Source organism: Notolabrus celidotus, chromosome 9, assembly GCF_009762535.1.
Source record: "Notolabrus celidotus isolate fNotCel1 chromosome 9, fNotCel1.pri, whole genome shotgun sequence".
NCBI classification, from domain to species: Eukaryota; Metazoa; Chordata; class Actinopteri; order Labriformes; family Labridae; genus Notolabrus; species Notolabrus celidotus.
The window spans coordinates 36,752,293-36,767,546 of record NC_048280.1 but is presented as its reverse complement, the minus strand read 5'-3'; the positions used below and the strand labels follow the sequence as shown (position 1 = coordinate 36,767,546).

At 42.3% G+C, this 15,254-nt stretch overlaps 1 protein-coding gene across 13 annotated transcripts in view; it reads left to right on the top strand.

The window, feature by feature from the left end:
- Positions 1–345: 345 nt before the first annotated feature.
- Positions 346–15,254, top strand: part of LOC117819282 (ankyrin repeat domain-containing protein 31-like) — a 22,001-nt gene continuing 7,092 nt past the window's right edge. Inside the window, exons 1-14 of one of the 13 annotated variants that reach the window (XM_034692564.1) lie at positions 417–807; positions 1,550–1,653; positions 2,500–2,712; positions 2,827–2,876; positions 2,954–2,989; positions 6,280–6,349; positions 8,019–8,293; positions 8,515–8,676; positions 8,776–8,918; positions 9,035–9,209; positions 11,476–11,627; positions 11,742–11,826; positions 13,327–13,423; positions 13,800–14,199. In XM_034692564.1, coding sequence (XP_034548455.1) covers positions 8,032–8,293; positions 8,515–8,676; positions 8,776–8,918; positions 9,035–9,209; positions 11,476–11,627; positions 11,742–11,826; positions 13,327–13,423; positions 13,800–14,199 — 1,476 coding nt within the window. In that variant the 5' untranslated portion in view covers positions 417–807; positions 1,550–1,653; positions 2,500–2,712; ... (2 more) ...; positions 6,280–6,349; positions 8,019–8,031. Of the gene's footprint in view, positions 808–1,549; positions 1,654–2,499; positions 2,713–2,826; positions 2,877–2,953; positions 2,990–6,279; positions 6,350–8,018; positions 8,294–8,514; positions 8,677–8,775; positions 8,919–9,034; positions 9,210–11,475; positions 11,628–11,741; positions 11,827–13,326; positions 13,424–13,799; positions 14,200–15,254 lie in introns of all 13 variants that reach the window. The other 12 variants (XM_034692572.1, XM_034692571.1, XM_034692565.1 and 9 more) reach the window with 12 other exon arrangements.

The window sequence follows — 15,254 nt, the reverse complement described above, 5'->3', positions numbered from 1 at the left end:
AGTTCACTGTGAAACATTTGACCATTAAGTACAGAGTCGATTTCAATCCTGTATGGCCCAATCTTAATCTGGCAGTTATCCTATGGAAGCATATATGTACCAAAATTAAAATGAAAAAGCAAATTTGAAAATTAAATTTATTTAACAGAAATTCTTTTGAGTTTTCTAAATCTGTGCGCATTATTTGACTAACAAGTTAAATTAATATTCAATAATCATATATATATATATATATATATATATATATAGATCCAACACAGGACAGGGGAAACAGAGGAACTAAATACACAGAGTAATTAACACAGGTGTGAACACAGGACACAGGTGAAACTAATCAGGGTCATCATAAAGGAGGGAAACACACAAGGGCAGGAAGTAAAACCAAACTGGAGACACGGGGATAAAGAACTACAAAATAAAACAGGAAACACAAGACTAGACTAAGAAACACAAGAAAACACACACAAGAGACATGGATCACTAAACCCAAGGAACACATAGGATAACTTATAAGAGAATAAACACGGGGAGGAACCACAAAGAAAAAACAAAACTTATGACCATTGTTCTATTTTTAAATATCTAGTTCATTTCTCTAAATGCTTACACATTATTTTATTAACTAATGCAATCTCCCCCGAACTCCTTTATGTGTATTTTAACACCAAAAGTCACATTATTATGAATGAATTATGATTATTATTTGAAGTATTGTTTCCCGGCCCTGCTCTGCCTCTGTAGCTGTCCTGAACTCTGGGTGTGTGCTGATGCTAACACTGATGAAGAGGGTTAGCTCGATTTAAACAGGTAATTAAAATACTTTAACACACGACAGAACTGACAAGAACTTACCTTTACATGCTTTTTAATATTTTCACACTAGAAGTGTGTGGTTTTTACTCGAGTTATTCAGCTAAAGTCAGAAAGGTTAACGGCTAACATGTTAGCAGCTAAGGCTAATGATAGCATGCTAACTTGTATCTGAATACATTATAATGATGATAGCTACAGAGTTTAAATCACATACTGACACTTATATACTCTTTATTAAACGCTAGCTTAGCTCTAAATAAAGTGAGCTAACTACAGTAAGATGACTTATAGTTAGCTGGTTACTGTATAAAGTCAGGTGTATAAAGTGAACTTGATTTGTTGTATGGTTTTATTGAATTTAAATTTCAGTCTTATATTTAATGCAGTGTGAAGCAGCCAGGTGTCAGCAGAGTACAGTCTACATGAATATAGACTGTAGGTCTGATTGTACAGTGTTCAGTGTTTCCCTGTGCCCCTAATACATGTGATCAAACATTAAAAACAATGATAATGTTTACAGATAAGTAAAGAGTGTGAACCCCTGGCTGATTAAGTCCAAATGATGGCTAAATGAGTCCATCCAAAACCTTCACACTTGAATTTATAGAACCTTAAATAATAATATAATTTAATACTGTGCGATACAACATTTATTGAAGCCATCAGATGAAAGTAATGAGAGCTCAGATTCAGTCTCTAAATGTAAAGGTTTGTTATTCTTCTGGTTCTCTTTCAGGTTCTCTTTCAGGCACAATCAGCTTCAGTCAGCTCTGTGAAGCTGCAGGATCAAGGGGACAAATTAAGTCCAGACTGTAAATCAGACTTCATGTGCGGACTCAGGTATGATCACTAATACTGTACTGTAATACTATGGACCCATTGTCAACATCAATCAATCTTTATTTATAAAGCACCAAATCTCAACGCGAATTATCCTCACTCTCTCCAAACAGAGCAGGTCTAGACCGTACTCTATGTTCTATTATTAACAAAGACCCAACATCAAGACAGGATCAGATCCAGTCCCATCTTACAGACAGGACTCAGTCTGATCTCATCTTAATCCACCATGAGCAGAGCACTTTGCAGCATTTAGCAAGTTACAGTGGCAAGGACAAACTTCCTTTAACAGGCAGAAACCTCCAGCAGGACCAGACTCATGTTAGACACACATCTGCTGAGACCGTGTTGGAGAGAGGGATAGAGGGAGATGAAGAGAGAGAGAGAGATGATAGTGGGGAGACGGATAGGATTAATGTTGATGCTGGAGTCTGGCACGTGATGTTAGATTGTTGTTTATCTTATTCTATTCTAACCACTAAGAGACATTGCTTGTATTTATCATCCTACCTGACAATAAACCTTAAACCCCTCCATAACTAACTGTACTCCTTTAACGGACTAAGAGTAAGCCTGATGAGGACATCAGTTCATATTATTCTCTATCAAAGAGTAACCCTACTTATTATTAAACCTTGATTTAAAGAGTGGAAATTGAAAGAGTCCATCAAACAACATTTCTTGCAGTTACTATTGATCATAAACTCAGTTGGAAATCACACATAGGACACATAAAACATACGTTTGTTGAGATTAAAGCTGGGGTTGGCAGTCTCGGAAAACTAGCATGAATTTGAATTTAGCATTTCCTCAGGACTCCGTCTAACCCCTCCCCTCCTCCCTCAGAGCTCCTCCAAAACGACGCCCCCCACCCCCCCAGTCTGTGTTTACAGATCTAGAGACTGAAGAGTGGAGCTGAGGCAGTCACACCTTCAGTCAGGATCGGGGTTTACTCCTGAGAGTTCATACAACATGATCAAGTTAACTTTATTTGTGTTCAGTTAAGGAAGCATGTTATTGGTCATGTGACCTTCTATTGGGGTGGCACACTCAGTTCAGGTGTGTTTAGGTCACATGTATTGGTGTTTCTTAAGAGAGTGATGGTGTGATTCATTGTGTCAAGGACTCTGGTGTTTACCTTATAATCTAAAGTTCTCATTCATGGTCCCAAAGAGCAGGAGTCAGAGATGACCTTCATGTATCTTTTATAAACAGAGTGTAAGGTGAGTTTGTGTGATTTGATTTGGTCAGTTTTGTTGCAGCGTTGTGATTTAACTAACACATACTTGTTTCTTTTCAGAGTGAAGATGAGGAGTTTCTTCAGAAAGCAGTGAAGGTAAAGTTTCTGCAGATTACATTGATATTCACTACACTTAGTACGTTTTTTCTTGTGCTCTATGAAGCATGAACAGGCATATTTCATAACAATTAAGGATCTGTTACACTGATACATATCACACACAGGTCTTTGTTTGGAGCAGTATGTGTCACTGACTGCTTTAAGAACACATGTTTGTTCTTTGGACAGTACAAGAGGCTGGAATTGAAGAGTTACCCTAAAGCTGACCATAGACTGTAAATAAAAAGAAGCTGACTCACTTAGTGTCAGTTTAATCTGCACACATATGGTATGTTTTAGTTTGTGCTGCCACCTAGTGGTGAGTGCTAAAACAGACTATTCTGCTCCAGACCTCCAACATCAGAATCAGAATCAGAAATTCTTTATTTATCCTGGGGAGGGAAATTCGGGCATTACAGAGCTCTTATTAACAGTATGTAAGAAAGTCAAAATATTAATAGAAGAAGGAAAAAACATAGATATAAATAAAAATAAAATAAATATCAAATAAAAATAGAATAAAGATCAAATAAAAATGGAATTAAAATAAAATAAAACAAAGATCTTTAAAAAAGAAGGCTAAAGTATATACAGAAGTGCAGAATAGTTAGAGTTAGCAGTGTTAAAGTGGCAGGGATATTGCACAGTGTATTGCACGGTTATTGCACAGAGTTCAGGTTATTGTTCAGTGATCAGAGGGAGGAGTTGTACAGTCTGATGGCCACAGGCAGGAATGACTTCCTGTGGCGTTCTGTGGTGCATTTAGGGGGGATCAGTCTTGTGCTGAATGTGCTCGTGTGATTCACCAGCATGTTGTAGAGAGTTTGGTGGATGTTGTCCATGATGCTGTGGAGCTTTGACAGAGTCCTCCTCTCGGTCACCACCGTCAGAGAGTCAAGCTCCACCCCGACAACATCACTGGCCTTACAGAACAGTTTATTTAGTCTGTTTGCATCTGGTCCCCTCAGCCTGTTGCCTCAGCACTCCACAGCAAACAGGAGAGCACTGATCCACCACAGACTCAGAGAATATCCTCAGCATCGTCCTGCAGATGTTGAAGGATCTCAGCCTCTTCAGGAAGTAGAGGCGGCTCAGGCCCTTCTTGTAGACGGCTTCAGTGTTCCTGCTCCAGTCCAGTTTATTGTCCAAGTACACCCCCAGGTACTTGTAGTCCTCCACAATGTCCACACTGGCCCCCTGGATGGAAACAGAGGTCACTGGTGCCTTGTTCCTCCTCAGATCCACAATCAGCTCTTTGGTCTTTGTCACACTAAGCTGGAGGTGGTTCTGCTCGCACCATGTGACAACCACAGCCCTGTACTCAGCCTCCTCACCCTTCCTGATGCACCCTTCCAACGAGAGCAAAGAAAGTAGTCATAGTCAAATATCTTTATAACTTTTCTAGTATTAAGGAGACTGTATATTGTTCTGAGTATGAGCTAATTTACTCCAACAAAGATGCTGAGCATTTAAAACAATTATAGTACAAGTTAATCAATCAATCAATCAATCAATCAATCAATCAATCAATCAATCAACCAATCAACCAATCAACCAATCAATCAATCAATATAATCAATCTGTATGCATATAGCGCCAAATCCCAACAAATGTTATCTGAAGACTCTTTCCAAACAGAGCAGGTCTAGACCGTATGTTTGAGATAGGATCCCAGTGTGTCAGTGTGTCAGTTCCCCCGGCAGTCTAAGCCTATAGCAGCATAACTTAGAGCTGGTCCAAGCCTGATCCAGCTCTAACTATGAGCTTTATCAAAAAGGAAAGTTTGAAGCCTACTCTTTTTGTGTTCAACAGCTTGTATTGATTTTCAGACAAGAAATAAAAGGACTCTGTCTTACATTAACATACACTGTTATGTGCAGCATAGACATGGCATGTTTGGCAGAGACAGAGGGTAAACAAACAAAGACGCCATTAAAAAACATACAAGAAATGACAAATAAACAGAAAAAATCAAACAAACCCACACACACTGTTTCCAAATACTAAATATCCATCCATCCTTCAAGTATTTTAAAATCTAGCTATTAGATTGACCTCTTAAGTTGCAGAAACAGACAGACAAGCTGTGTAAGGGCCCATATGAGCATGTATTGGTCCAGTTTGTCCAGGAAGCAGTATGTCACTCTTTCATAAGCAGCAAGTTGAGCCATGGTTGTTGCCCATTCTTCGTAGGGAGGCAGTCAGTTTAGCAGAAATTTTTCTTTTTGAGGACTTCATAAAGAACTTGTTGAATACTTTCCCACCAGTTCTTGAATACAGGACATGTCCACAGTATATGAAAGATGGAGGCACCAGTCTCATCGCACCTCCAGCATGTGTCTGTTGGTATTAGTTTCCATTCATGTAACTGTTGCCATCAATGTATAATTTTCCGTTGAATGAACTTTTTATCCAAGCTCCTTGTACATAGTATTGATGTTATTAATGCATGAATTCCATTCTTCAGGTGATATGTCTGTAGCCACATCTACCTCCCACTATTTTTTTAAGCCTACTCTTAAAAGTAGAGAGGGTGTCTGCCTCCCAGACCCTGACTGGTAGATGATTCCAAAGGAGAGGGGCCTGATAACTGAAGGTTCTACCTCCCATACTACTTTTAGAGACTTTAGATACGATGAGCAGGCCTGCATGTTGGGAGTGTAGTGTCCTAGAGGGCAGGGTAATAGGGCACTATGAGCTCAAGTTCAAGCATGATGTTCCTCCTGGTTATAGTAGACGCAGGTATCAGGTAGTTATTGCTCTGTTTTTATTTACTAATGTGATGCAAAGAGGGAAGCTTAGTAAACTTAGTTCTTACAGACTGCTCACCAGAGTTTACATAAAGTCCATAAAGCCACAGTTAAAAGTTTGACTTGTTCCAGGATTAAAAAAAGAGTTCCTTTAATTTAAAAATATTTTGCGTTTTTGAAGATGGTATCTGTTATTCTATTAGTTTACTACAGTCCTCAACAATATAACCCTAATTTAAAAATAAATCAATATGTTATTGATCAATATATGTAATACATTAACTTAATGAAGCTCATTTTGTCCCAAATATGTTTTTAAATAATGTTTAAAATATATAGAAGTTCATAATAATGTAAATGAGCTGTTTCTTTGGGATAAATTGTAAAAAAAATATTCAAGAATTGTTTTTTTTCCATCCTGGAGTAATAACGGGAAATTTAAAGCCCTGTCCTGCGTCATAGTTTAAACATATAGGGTAAAGATTTTGTTAAATATGTTGATTATTTGATGTATTGTAGAAAATCTGTTTTTTCCAGGTTTGGAACAGCAACAGAAGAATAATTGCTCCTGTGAAAAAGATATCCCTGTTCCGTCTTTGACCAGCAGGTGGGGCTACAGTGTCAGTCATTAGTGCTGCAGCAGGTGTAAAGATGATGTGAGGGCACATTGCTCTGAATCTTTTGTTTAATGTTGATGTTTAATTAAGATTAGAGATCAATTCTGAACACTCGATGAAACAGCCCTAAATGATACAAAAGGAGCTTCATAAGAGTAACAGAACTGTTCGCATCATTAAATAATGTCTTCATAGAGAGAAACCAGAGAAATTAAAGCTCCATGTAGTGATGTTGTGTTAATCTGCTCATGCTGACGGACATTTTTTGAAATTTTTACAAAGTAACCCCCTCCTCCTGTAACCTGTCTTCGACCTGTGTTTGACCCTTCTCTGACCTGTTTTTGACCTCTGTGTGACATGTGTGTGACTTGTTTTGACCAGTCTGTGACCGATGTATGACCTGTCTGGGACCTGTCTGGGACCTGTCTGGGACCTGTCTGGGACCTGTGTGTGACTTGTCTATGACCTCTGTGTGACCTATGTGTTTGACCTGTCTGTGACCTGTCTTTGACCACTCTATGACCTCTCTGTGACCTGTCTTTGACCACTCTATGACCTCTCTGTGACCTGTGTGTGACCTGTCTGTGACCTGTATGTTACATGTGTTTGACCTATCTGTGACCAGCTTTGACCACTCTATGACCTCTCTGTGACCTGTGTGTGACCTGTCTGTGACCTGTATGTTACATGTGTTTGACCTATCTGCGACCTGTCTTTGACCACTCTATGACCTGTCTTTGACCACTCTATGACCTCTCTGTGACTTGTGTTTGACCTGTGTGTGACTTGTCTTTGATTGCTCTATTACCTCTTGGTGCCGTGTGTCACCTCTCTGTGACCTGCGTGGCTTATTTGTGACCTATATATTTGACCTCTGTGTGACTTGTGTTTGACCTGTGTGTGACCTTTCTGTGAGCACTTTGTGACCTGTCTATGACCTCTGTGTGACCTCTATGTGACTTGTGTTTGACCTGTGTGTGACCTGTCTGTGAGCACTTTGTGACCTGTTTGTGACCTCTGTGTGACCTCTGTGTGACTTGTGTTTGACCTGTGCGTGACCTGTCTGTGAGCACTTTGTGACCTGTCTGTGAGCTCTGTGTGACCTGTCTGTGACCTCTGTGTGACCTCTGTGTGACTTGTGTTTGACCTGTGTGTGACCTGTCTGTGAGCACTTTGTGACCTGTCTGTGAGCTCTGTGTGACCTGTCTGTGACCTGTCTGTGACCTCTGTGTGACCTCTGTGTGACCTCTGTGTGACTTGTGTTTGACCTGTGTGTGACCTGTCTGTGAGCACTTTGTGACCTGTCTGTGACCTCTGTGTGACCTGTCTGTGACCTCTGTGTGACCTCTGTGTGACTTGTGTTTGACCTGTGTATGACCTGTCTGTGAGCACTTTGTGACCTGTCTGTGACCTCTGTGTGACCTGTCTGTGACCTCTGTGTGACCTCTGTGTGACTTGTGTTTGACCTGTGTGTGACCTGTCTGTGAGCACTTTGTGACCTGTCTGTGACCTCTGTGTGACCTGTCTGTGACCTCTGTGTGACCTCTGTGTGACTTGTGTTTGACCTGTGTATGACCTGTCTGTGAGCACTTTGTGACCTGTCTGTGACCTCTGTGTGACCTCTGTGTGACCTCTAGGTGTGTGTGTTTTTTCTTGTAGAGATATTGTGGAGATGACTGGTGTCTGTGGTTGGCAGCCTGAGCTCAGAGGAGATGAATCCTCAGGCGATGACTCTTTGAGCTTGCTGCATAATCTTGATGACCTGCAGCACGTTGGAGCAGCTGCATTCATGAAGAAAAGTGATTTAGATTCAGCAGCTGGAAACAAAAACCAAGAAAAGGACATGGAATTGAATGAACCCAGACCGGCTGACCCAGAGATCTGCAGCAGCACAATGAGTGCAGCAGACAGGGCTGCTTCTGCTTCTAAGAAAGGTAAATGTGAGATACAAACTGCTGAGTCAGCAGAATACAACAGACCTCTGTCAACACAACAGTAGCTTGTTTTCTAAGATCATTTGTGTATAATAAGACACTCCATGTGTGCAGAAAACAGAGTTTGTTGCAGAGATGGGGACTCAAGTTTGAGTCTTGGACTTGAGTCGCACTTTTACGTCATCATCTTTCATGTCTCATGTTTGTTTACCTTTGAGCAGCAAATGTCCTGCGAAGTGTGAAACTACCCAGCGGCGCCGGCCTTCACAGGAGAAACGGCCTGGGGGAGACTCTCCTGCACAGAGCATGCAAGAAAAAAGATCTGCAGATGGTCAGAGCGCTGATACAGGCCGGGATCAGCGTCAACATGAAGGATAACGCAGGTTTGACACAGACTCTGTAGTTTGATGTATCTCATCTCTACCTGCTGGTTGTAAACCATGAAATGATAAAGATCAGTACATATCATCTTGACCCGCCAGGTTGGACTGCGCTCCACGAGGCTGCAGCTAAGGGCGATGAGGTCATTGTGGAGGAGCTGCTGAAGGCTGGAGCGAACCCCAACGCTCGAAGCTTTGATGGGGTCACGCCGCTGCATGATGCCGTTACCTCGGGACACCACGAGGTGACGGAGAAACACTTTACACTTTTTGTAGCAACTTATTTGACATGTAGGATTATCAGTCTAGTTCGAGTGGGATGAAGAAGGTTGTTGAAGGTGAGTTGCTGTGTGTTGTGCAGGTAGTGAAGCTTCTCCTCCAGTTTGGGTCTCACACCTGTGACAAGACGGTCGGAGGCCTCAGCGCTCTGGACATGGCGACAGACGAGAACATGAAAGAGCTGCTCTTGACCTTCAGAGACTCTTTGGTTTTTCACGAGGAGCCTGTGGAGGAGTCTGCACAACACGAACAACCAGGTGAGTTCACCTCCACACACTCAGTCTGATTAGAGTCAGTCTGCAGAGTCTGTGCTCCAAGCTTTCAACAAACACAATATAATACACATGAAGGATGGGCATTTCAAGACAAGATGCTATTCCATAATCACTGGCATCTATTCAGCGTTTATTCTTGATCCAGCCCTCCCAAAAACAAATAAAGCACACAGGCAGACTCGGGCTGATCAATACTAAATAAAACTGGTATCACAATATTTTCTTCTGTTTGCTAAAGATATAGACATAAATAAGAAGCTAGTATCTGGGTTAATGTAGTGTGATTTTATGTATTTACATTGAGAATTCAATCGTACAATCACAGTGTTAATGGTGTGTGTCTTTAAGTCAGTTGTTGTTGGGTCCAGCTCTCTGACAGCAGGTTTGAAAGGTTAAACTGTGACAACAGAAACTCACACAACACTTGTTACTCTGCAGGTGAAGACAGTAGACGTAAACAGTCCACGGGCACGGGTGGACTGGGACAAAAATTTGGCCCTGGACTTTTTGGTCCAGACTGGCCCACTACAATCCGCACGCTACTGTGCCAACTCACGCCATTGATGTACATACAAACACGCAAGCCCTTAATAACACCACTATACTCAACAATATTCCTTTATATTCTGGAGCCCTGGATAAATAAATGATCACTATACAGTGCATTGCTATACATCGGAAAACTTTCTGCCATTTGGTGTTCTTTGTTATTTGTTGAGGGTGATGATTTAAAAATTGCTGAAGGGTCTCTGGGTTGGGACAGGTGAAATAATTTATGGGTGGGCTCTCAGGGGAGATCACCTCCACAGGCTGCCTGCTGCCTATCACAAATGTGGACATGAAAAGTAGAGGAATAGTGTGGAGTATGTTACTCCTGGGCCTCTGTAGCCTCTCGTTGGGCCATTGAGTCAGGTATTCTTGACAGACAAGCCACTGGGCCAATCAATCGTCACGTCATCTCTCCGCCCAAAATTGATGGGCCCACCAGGAAAACTCCCGGTACTCCCGATGGCCAGTCCACCCCTGTCCACGGGACAACGGTCCGTTAACAGTGTGTTTGTGTGGCAGTCACGTTAACCAGCACCAGGATGAGGTGCTGCTAGCAGCGGGTTCTGTCAGCGTCTGTCTTTACCTTTATGTCCTCGTTAGTGGTGGGTGTATCGATACTCACACTCTACTCATTTGAGGATCGATTACACTAATAGAATATCAATACTAATTAATAAATGTGAAATAAAAGTGCATGTGTCACTTCTGATTCCTATAACTTATAACAGTTAACATTCTTCTTCTCCTATTACTTAATGTGGTTAGCAAACAGCTTTGAGAGGCTTCTTAGCCACCGTCTGGCGGGAATACTGTATTACAACCAAGAGGCAACCTCTGGATGCAAGAATTAAAGCCAATGCGAAAGTGTAAAAGCTGCAGTTCCTCGAGTGTCTATTTTAGGCTGGCTCTGGGAGTACTGGAAACTACATACACACCCAGTTAAAGAAGACGATGTTTACAGCAGAAATAAACATGTTTACAGCCTGGTTCAAAAAACGAGTGTAGCTCATTTCTCTATCAGCACACACTGTACGGGGGTGAATTTATTCATAATGCAGCAGTTCCCAGATATTAAGATTACAAGTTTTCCATTATGAGAGGCACAGCTGACTTGATTTAGAGGCGGGAACACTGTAGCTGTTAGTGAGGAGGCTAAAGACCCGCCTCTTTACCTCACACTAGCTCGACAGAAGTTACGCTGAGTTCAATATTTCCAATATGGCTGCCGCCGCCGATCGGCTTCAAAACAGTGCTTCAGAAACAGGTGGATGACATCACGGATACTACGTCCATTTATTATACAGTCTATGGTTAAAACCAAGAACCAGGGAAAATGATGAAAAACTGTCCTTTTAAAATGAGAAAATATTCACATTAGCTCTTTTTATTTTTAATAAATGAACGAATATTCAAGCATTCTAAAATCATGTCCCATCCCTTATACACATTAAATCATTTTGTAGAAACTGAGTGAATGCATGTTCATTGCAGAAGGTAAAATCTGCATCAGAGGAATTTGCCTTTCTGAAAACGTCTTCCTTTGACAGAAATACGGATCAGGACTTCTTCCAGATGACTGCTCCACAGACATGATTTACAAACTGTGCTGAAAGTATTGCTTCTGTCCAGCTTAAAAAAACAGAGGACTTTAAATCTGAGTGTTGAATGCAGCAAAGGTCTGAATGCTGAGTTCTTTCAGGTTGTAAATCCTCTGAGGCTCAGTGCCACAAACAGCTCCGCAGCCAGAGAAACTTCAGTCCAAACGTACGATCCAGAGAGTCAGGTGACGGAGCCGGAGCCAGAGAGCCGGCTGACATTCAGCCGAGAGGAAAACACACCGACGCTCTGAATGTGAGAGACGTTTACACCCTCAACCCTTTCAATTATTCAAGTGTGCGTTTAAAAAAACACTTCTTTGGTTTACAGCAGCTTTAAGGAGACTCTGATGTGTTATCGTTCTTACAGACGAGTCTGGAGCAGGTGTTGGAGGAAGTTTGGAGGAAACAAACTGAACTGTCATCGTGGCCTCTTTCAGCGCCACAGGATACAGGTAGAGCAGCTACACACACGTCAGGTCAAAGGTCAGACATCACAGGTCAGACATGTTCACACTGAGATAGGATCCCAGTGCGCCAGTTCCCCCAGCAGTCTAAGCCTATAGCAGCATAACTAAGAGCTGGTCCAAGCCTGATCCAGCTCTAACTATAAGCTTTATCAAAAAGGAAAGTTTGAAGCCTACTCTTAAAAGTAGAGAGGGTGTCTGCCTCCCGGACCCTGACTGGTAGATGATTCCAAAGGAGAGGGGCCTGATAACTGAAGGTTCTACCTCCCTTTCTAGGATCCTACTGAATCATCTGTATCTTCACTGTTTTATGATAATAATAATGATACATTCTATTTATGGGTGCCTTTCAAGACACTCAAGGTTACAAATCCAACAACAATAAAACAGACTTAATATCAGAGCAGTATGTGATAAAACAAACAATATACAGTATATAAAGAACACAATGAATGGGATGATTAATGCTATAAAAGGCACATGTGACATGTTTTATGAAGTTCTGAAAAGGGGTTTTTAGGCAGGATTTGAAACTTGGAAGAGAGTCAGGGTTAAGGGGGGTTAGTTGCTTTATGTAAATTGGTATGCATCTAGTTCAATGATTGATGGTCACTGTCTGATGCACATGTGTACAGCACTGTTAGATGTTGTCATGTTGTGTCTGCTTGTGTCTTCTTTAACATTCCCTTATTGCTGCTTCCTGATTGTCTTGCTCTGTGTATTTGATGTCCATGGACACTTTGTCAAAGACGGTCATGTCATGTCCTTATGTAGCTTTGAGTCATTGTCTAATCGTATGATGCTATTTTACTTTTCTTTTCTTTTTTTCTTCTTTTCTTTTTTTTTGTTAGTGTTTTGGTTTCTCCTCTCCCTTCTTATGTTCATTTTATTTTACTTAATTTTATTTTATTGTTTAATCTTGATCTGTTCAGGGTAAGGTACTACGGATGTAAACTAGCCTGATGGCTAATTCTGTCATATTTACAGAAGTGTTCATTAATATGCATGAACTGAAGCGTATTGCGTTCACATGAGAAAACAAATTTGCTCTGTTTTTCTGAATTAACAAGTTAATTATCTCGGAATTATGAGAAAAGTTTTTATAAATAAAAAAAATCTGCTGCCACAGAAGGAAGTGAACATGTTGTTCAGTTTAATCCAGCTTTATTTTGCTCTGGGTCGACACATAAGTGTGTGGAGCTCATGTCCGCGTCAGCCCCTGCTGCGTAGGGGCGACGCAGAAGTATAAACCAGCCTTTAGGTTGAGTCCAGCATTTCCAAATGGCACCAGCCAACGATCGGCTTCAGAAACAGATGGGTGACGTCACAGAGACTATGTCCATTTGTTATACATTCTATGGTTAAAACCAGTACCCACCCTTACCTGGAACTGGGTGTATTTTTTGATTTGGCCGTGTCTACCCTGTGGAAAATGATTTAGACTCAGCTCTGAAACAGTCTGTTGATCTGTCCTGTGTTGTTTTCCAGACAGATACGGTGCCGCTCTGACACAGATCCAGGACCAGCTGATCCAGCTGCTCTACAAACAGATGAAGGAGAAAGATCGTCTGGCTCTGAAGCAGCGGTGAATAAAGTTTACTGCTCTCTGAATATAGTGTACTCTGTTTTTAAAGTATCTGGTGGTGACTGTGGGCCTGATGCGTTCACTCCCTCCTTGTTTCATTCTGCTGACAGTATAAACAGTATCTTTATGATGAGATCCCTCCGTCTGCTTTAATAAAGCTTGATTGTGTTTTTATTGTTTTCAGAGCTGTCTCTCCCCCTCCGCTCGGACAATAAGCTCATCTGTTTCCCCCATCATTCTCTCTCGTCACTGTCATCCTTCCAATAGACGGAGAAATTCAATTAAGAAGCAGCCTCTAAATGTTGCTGTTGTTGCAGTCGTGTGCCAGCAGACTACTTATCTAAATAGCGGCTTCGTTGTTTGTTTCTCCGTGCAGGAGCGTGTCCCGCTCTCTTTGGCAGCGTGTCTTCAAAACTCGACTCGTCTCCCTCGCTTCACGCCAGAGGAAGTTAGTGGAGATCCTCCAGAAGCAGATGCATTTGGTGGAGGTGTATGTGACAGCTCAGCCTCCAAACCATCAGACAGATCAGCTCAAGCTAGCTCCCACAGCTCAGGACAGTCAGGTCCACAGAGAGGTACCACAGGCCTGTGTGTTGAGACCTGCAGCCCGCAGACCTCCTCCTACTCTGGATCATACACATAGCCACATCATCTTCCAGATTAAGAGAAAGAGTGCTCTGATACAGTCGAGAGCTGAGAAGGGCAGCAGACATCTCTCTGAGCTCATGCAGAGGGGAGTCCTGCAGCCTGGGCATGCCCTGCACCTCTTCCTCAAGGTAAGATTTTCACAGGTTCTCCTTCTTCCAAACACACTGATTTACCAACAACCTGAAGTACTGTGGAACCAAAATCAAAGATGGTTTTCAAAATGAAGCAGGAGGGTTATTAATCAGAGCATTTCCTGTTTTTTCTCACCTGCTCCGCTCGTTGATGATATAGCTGAACAGGATCCAACATGAAAATGTCCGTTGCCTGCCGATTCAGCATGCTAACTGAGACTAACATCTTGTCATGTCAGGATCTTGTTAACGAGTGAAGGGAAGAGGTAGCGCAAGATTGACAGACGGATCGGGGCAGCGTCTGCAGTGATGTGGGCGCTGTACCGGCCTGTCGTGGTGAAGAGAGAGCTGAGCCGGAACAAAGCTCTCAATTTACCGGTCAATCTTAGTTCCAACCCTCACTTATGGCCAGGAGCTGTGGGTAGTGACCGAAAGAACAAGATCGCAAATACAAGCGGCGGAAATAAGCTTTCACTGCAGGGTGTCTGGGCTCAGCCTCACGGCCAAATTCCACCAGGTCCGTGTCCGGTCCGTCTCTGATCCGTCTCAGCACCAGATCTGATAGTTTTCTATTCTTGTCAATGTGTTAACTTCCACTGGATCCGCGCCTTTGCCTTCCGGCTGTGTCTCTGATCCAGCAGGTCGGAGTCCTCCAGATCAGATACACAAGACTTCTATTTTTGCCGGATGCCGGAGCACGACACATCAATCTCAACAGAGCAGATGGAGCGGGACAGGAAGTCAGGTTTCACCAAAACAAAATGAAAACATCCGGTTAATTTTCAGAATAAAACACTCTGTGTTATCACCAGATCGTATTTCACTTAACTACAACAACAAACCAAAGTCATGATGAGCGGAGCCAGGCCTGGAGTCAACAGGTCAGAGGTTTTCAGAGGACCAGAAAGACAACATGGATGAGGAGAGGAGGAGGAGGAGAATCCTTGATACAGTGATTACCACAGGAAAACCTCGGTCACATGACTCCAGCTGTCCGGAGGTCCTGCTCTGTGCTGAGTTCTGAAAACACAACCGGTGGGATCGGAGACGGA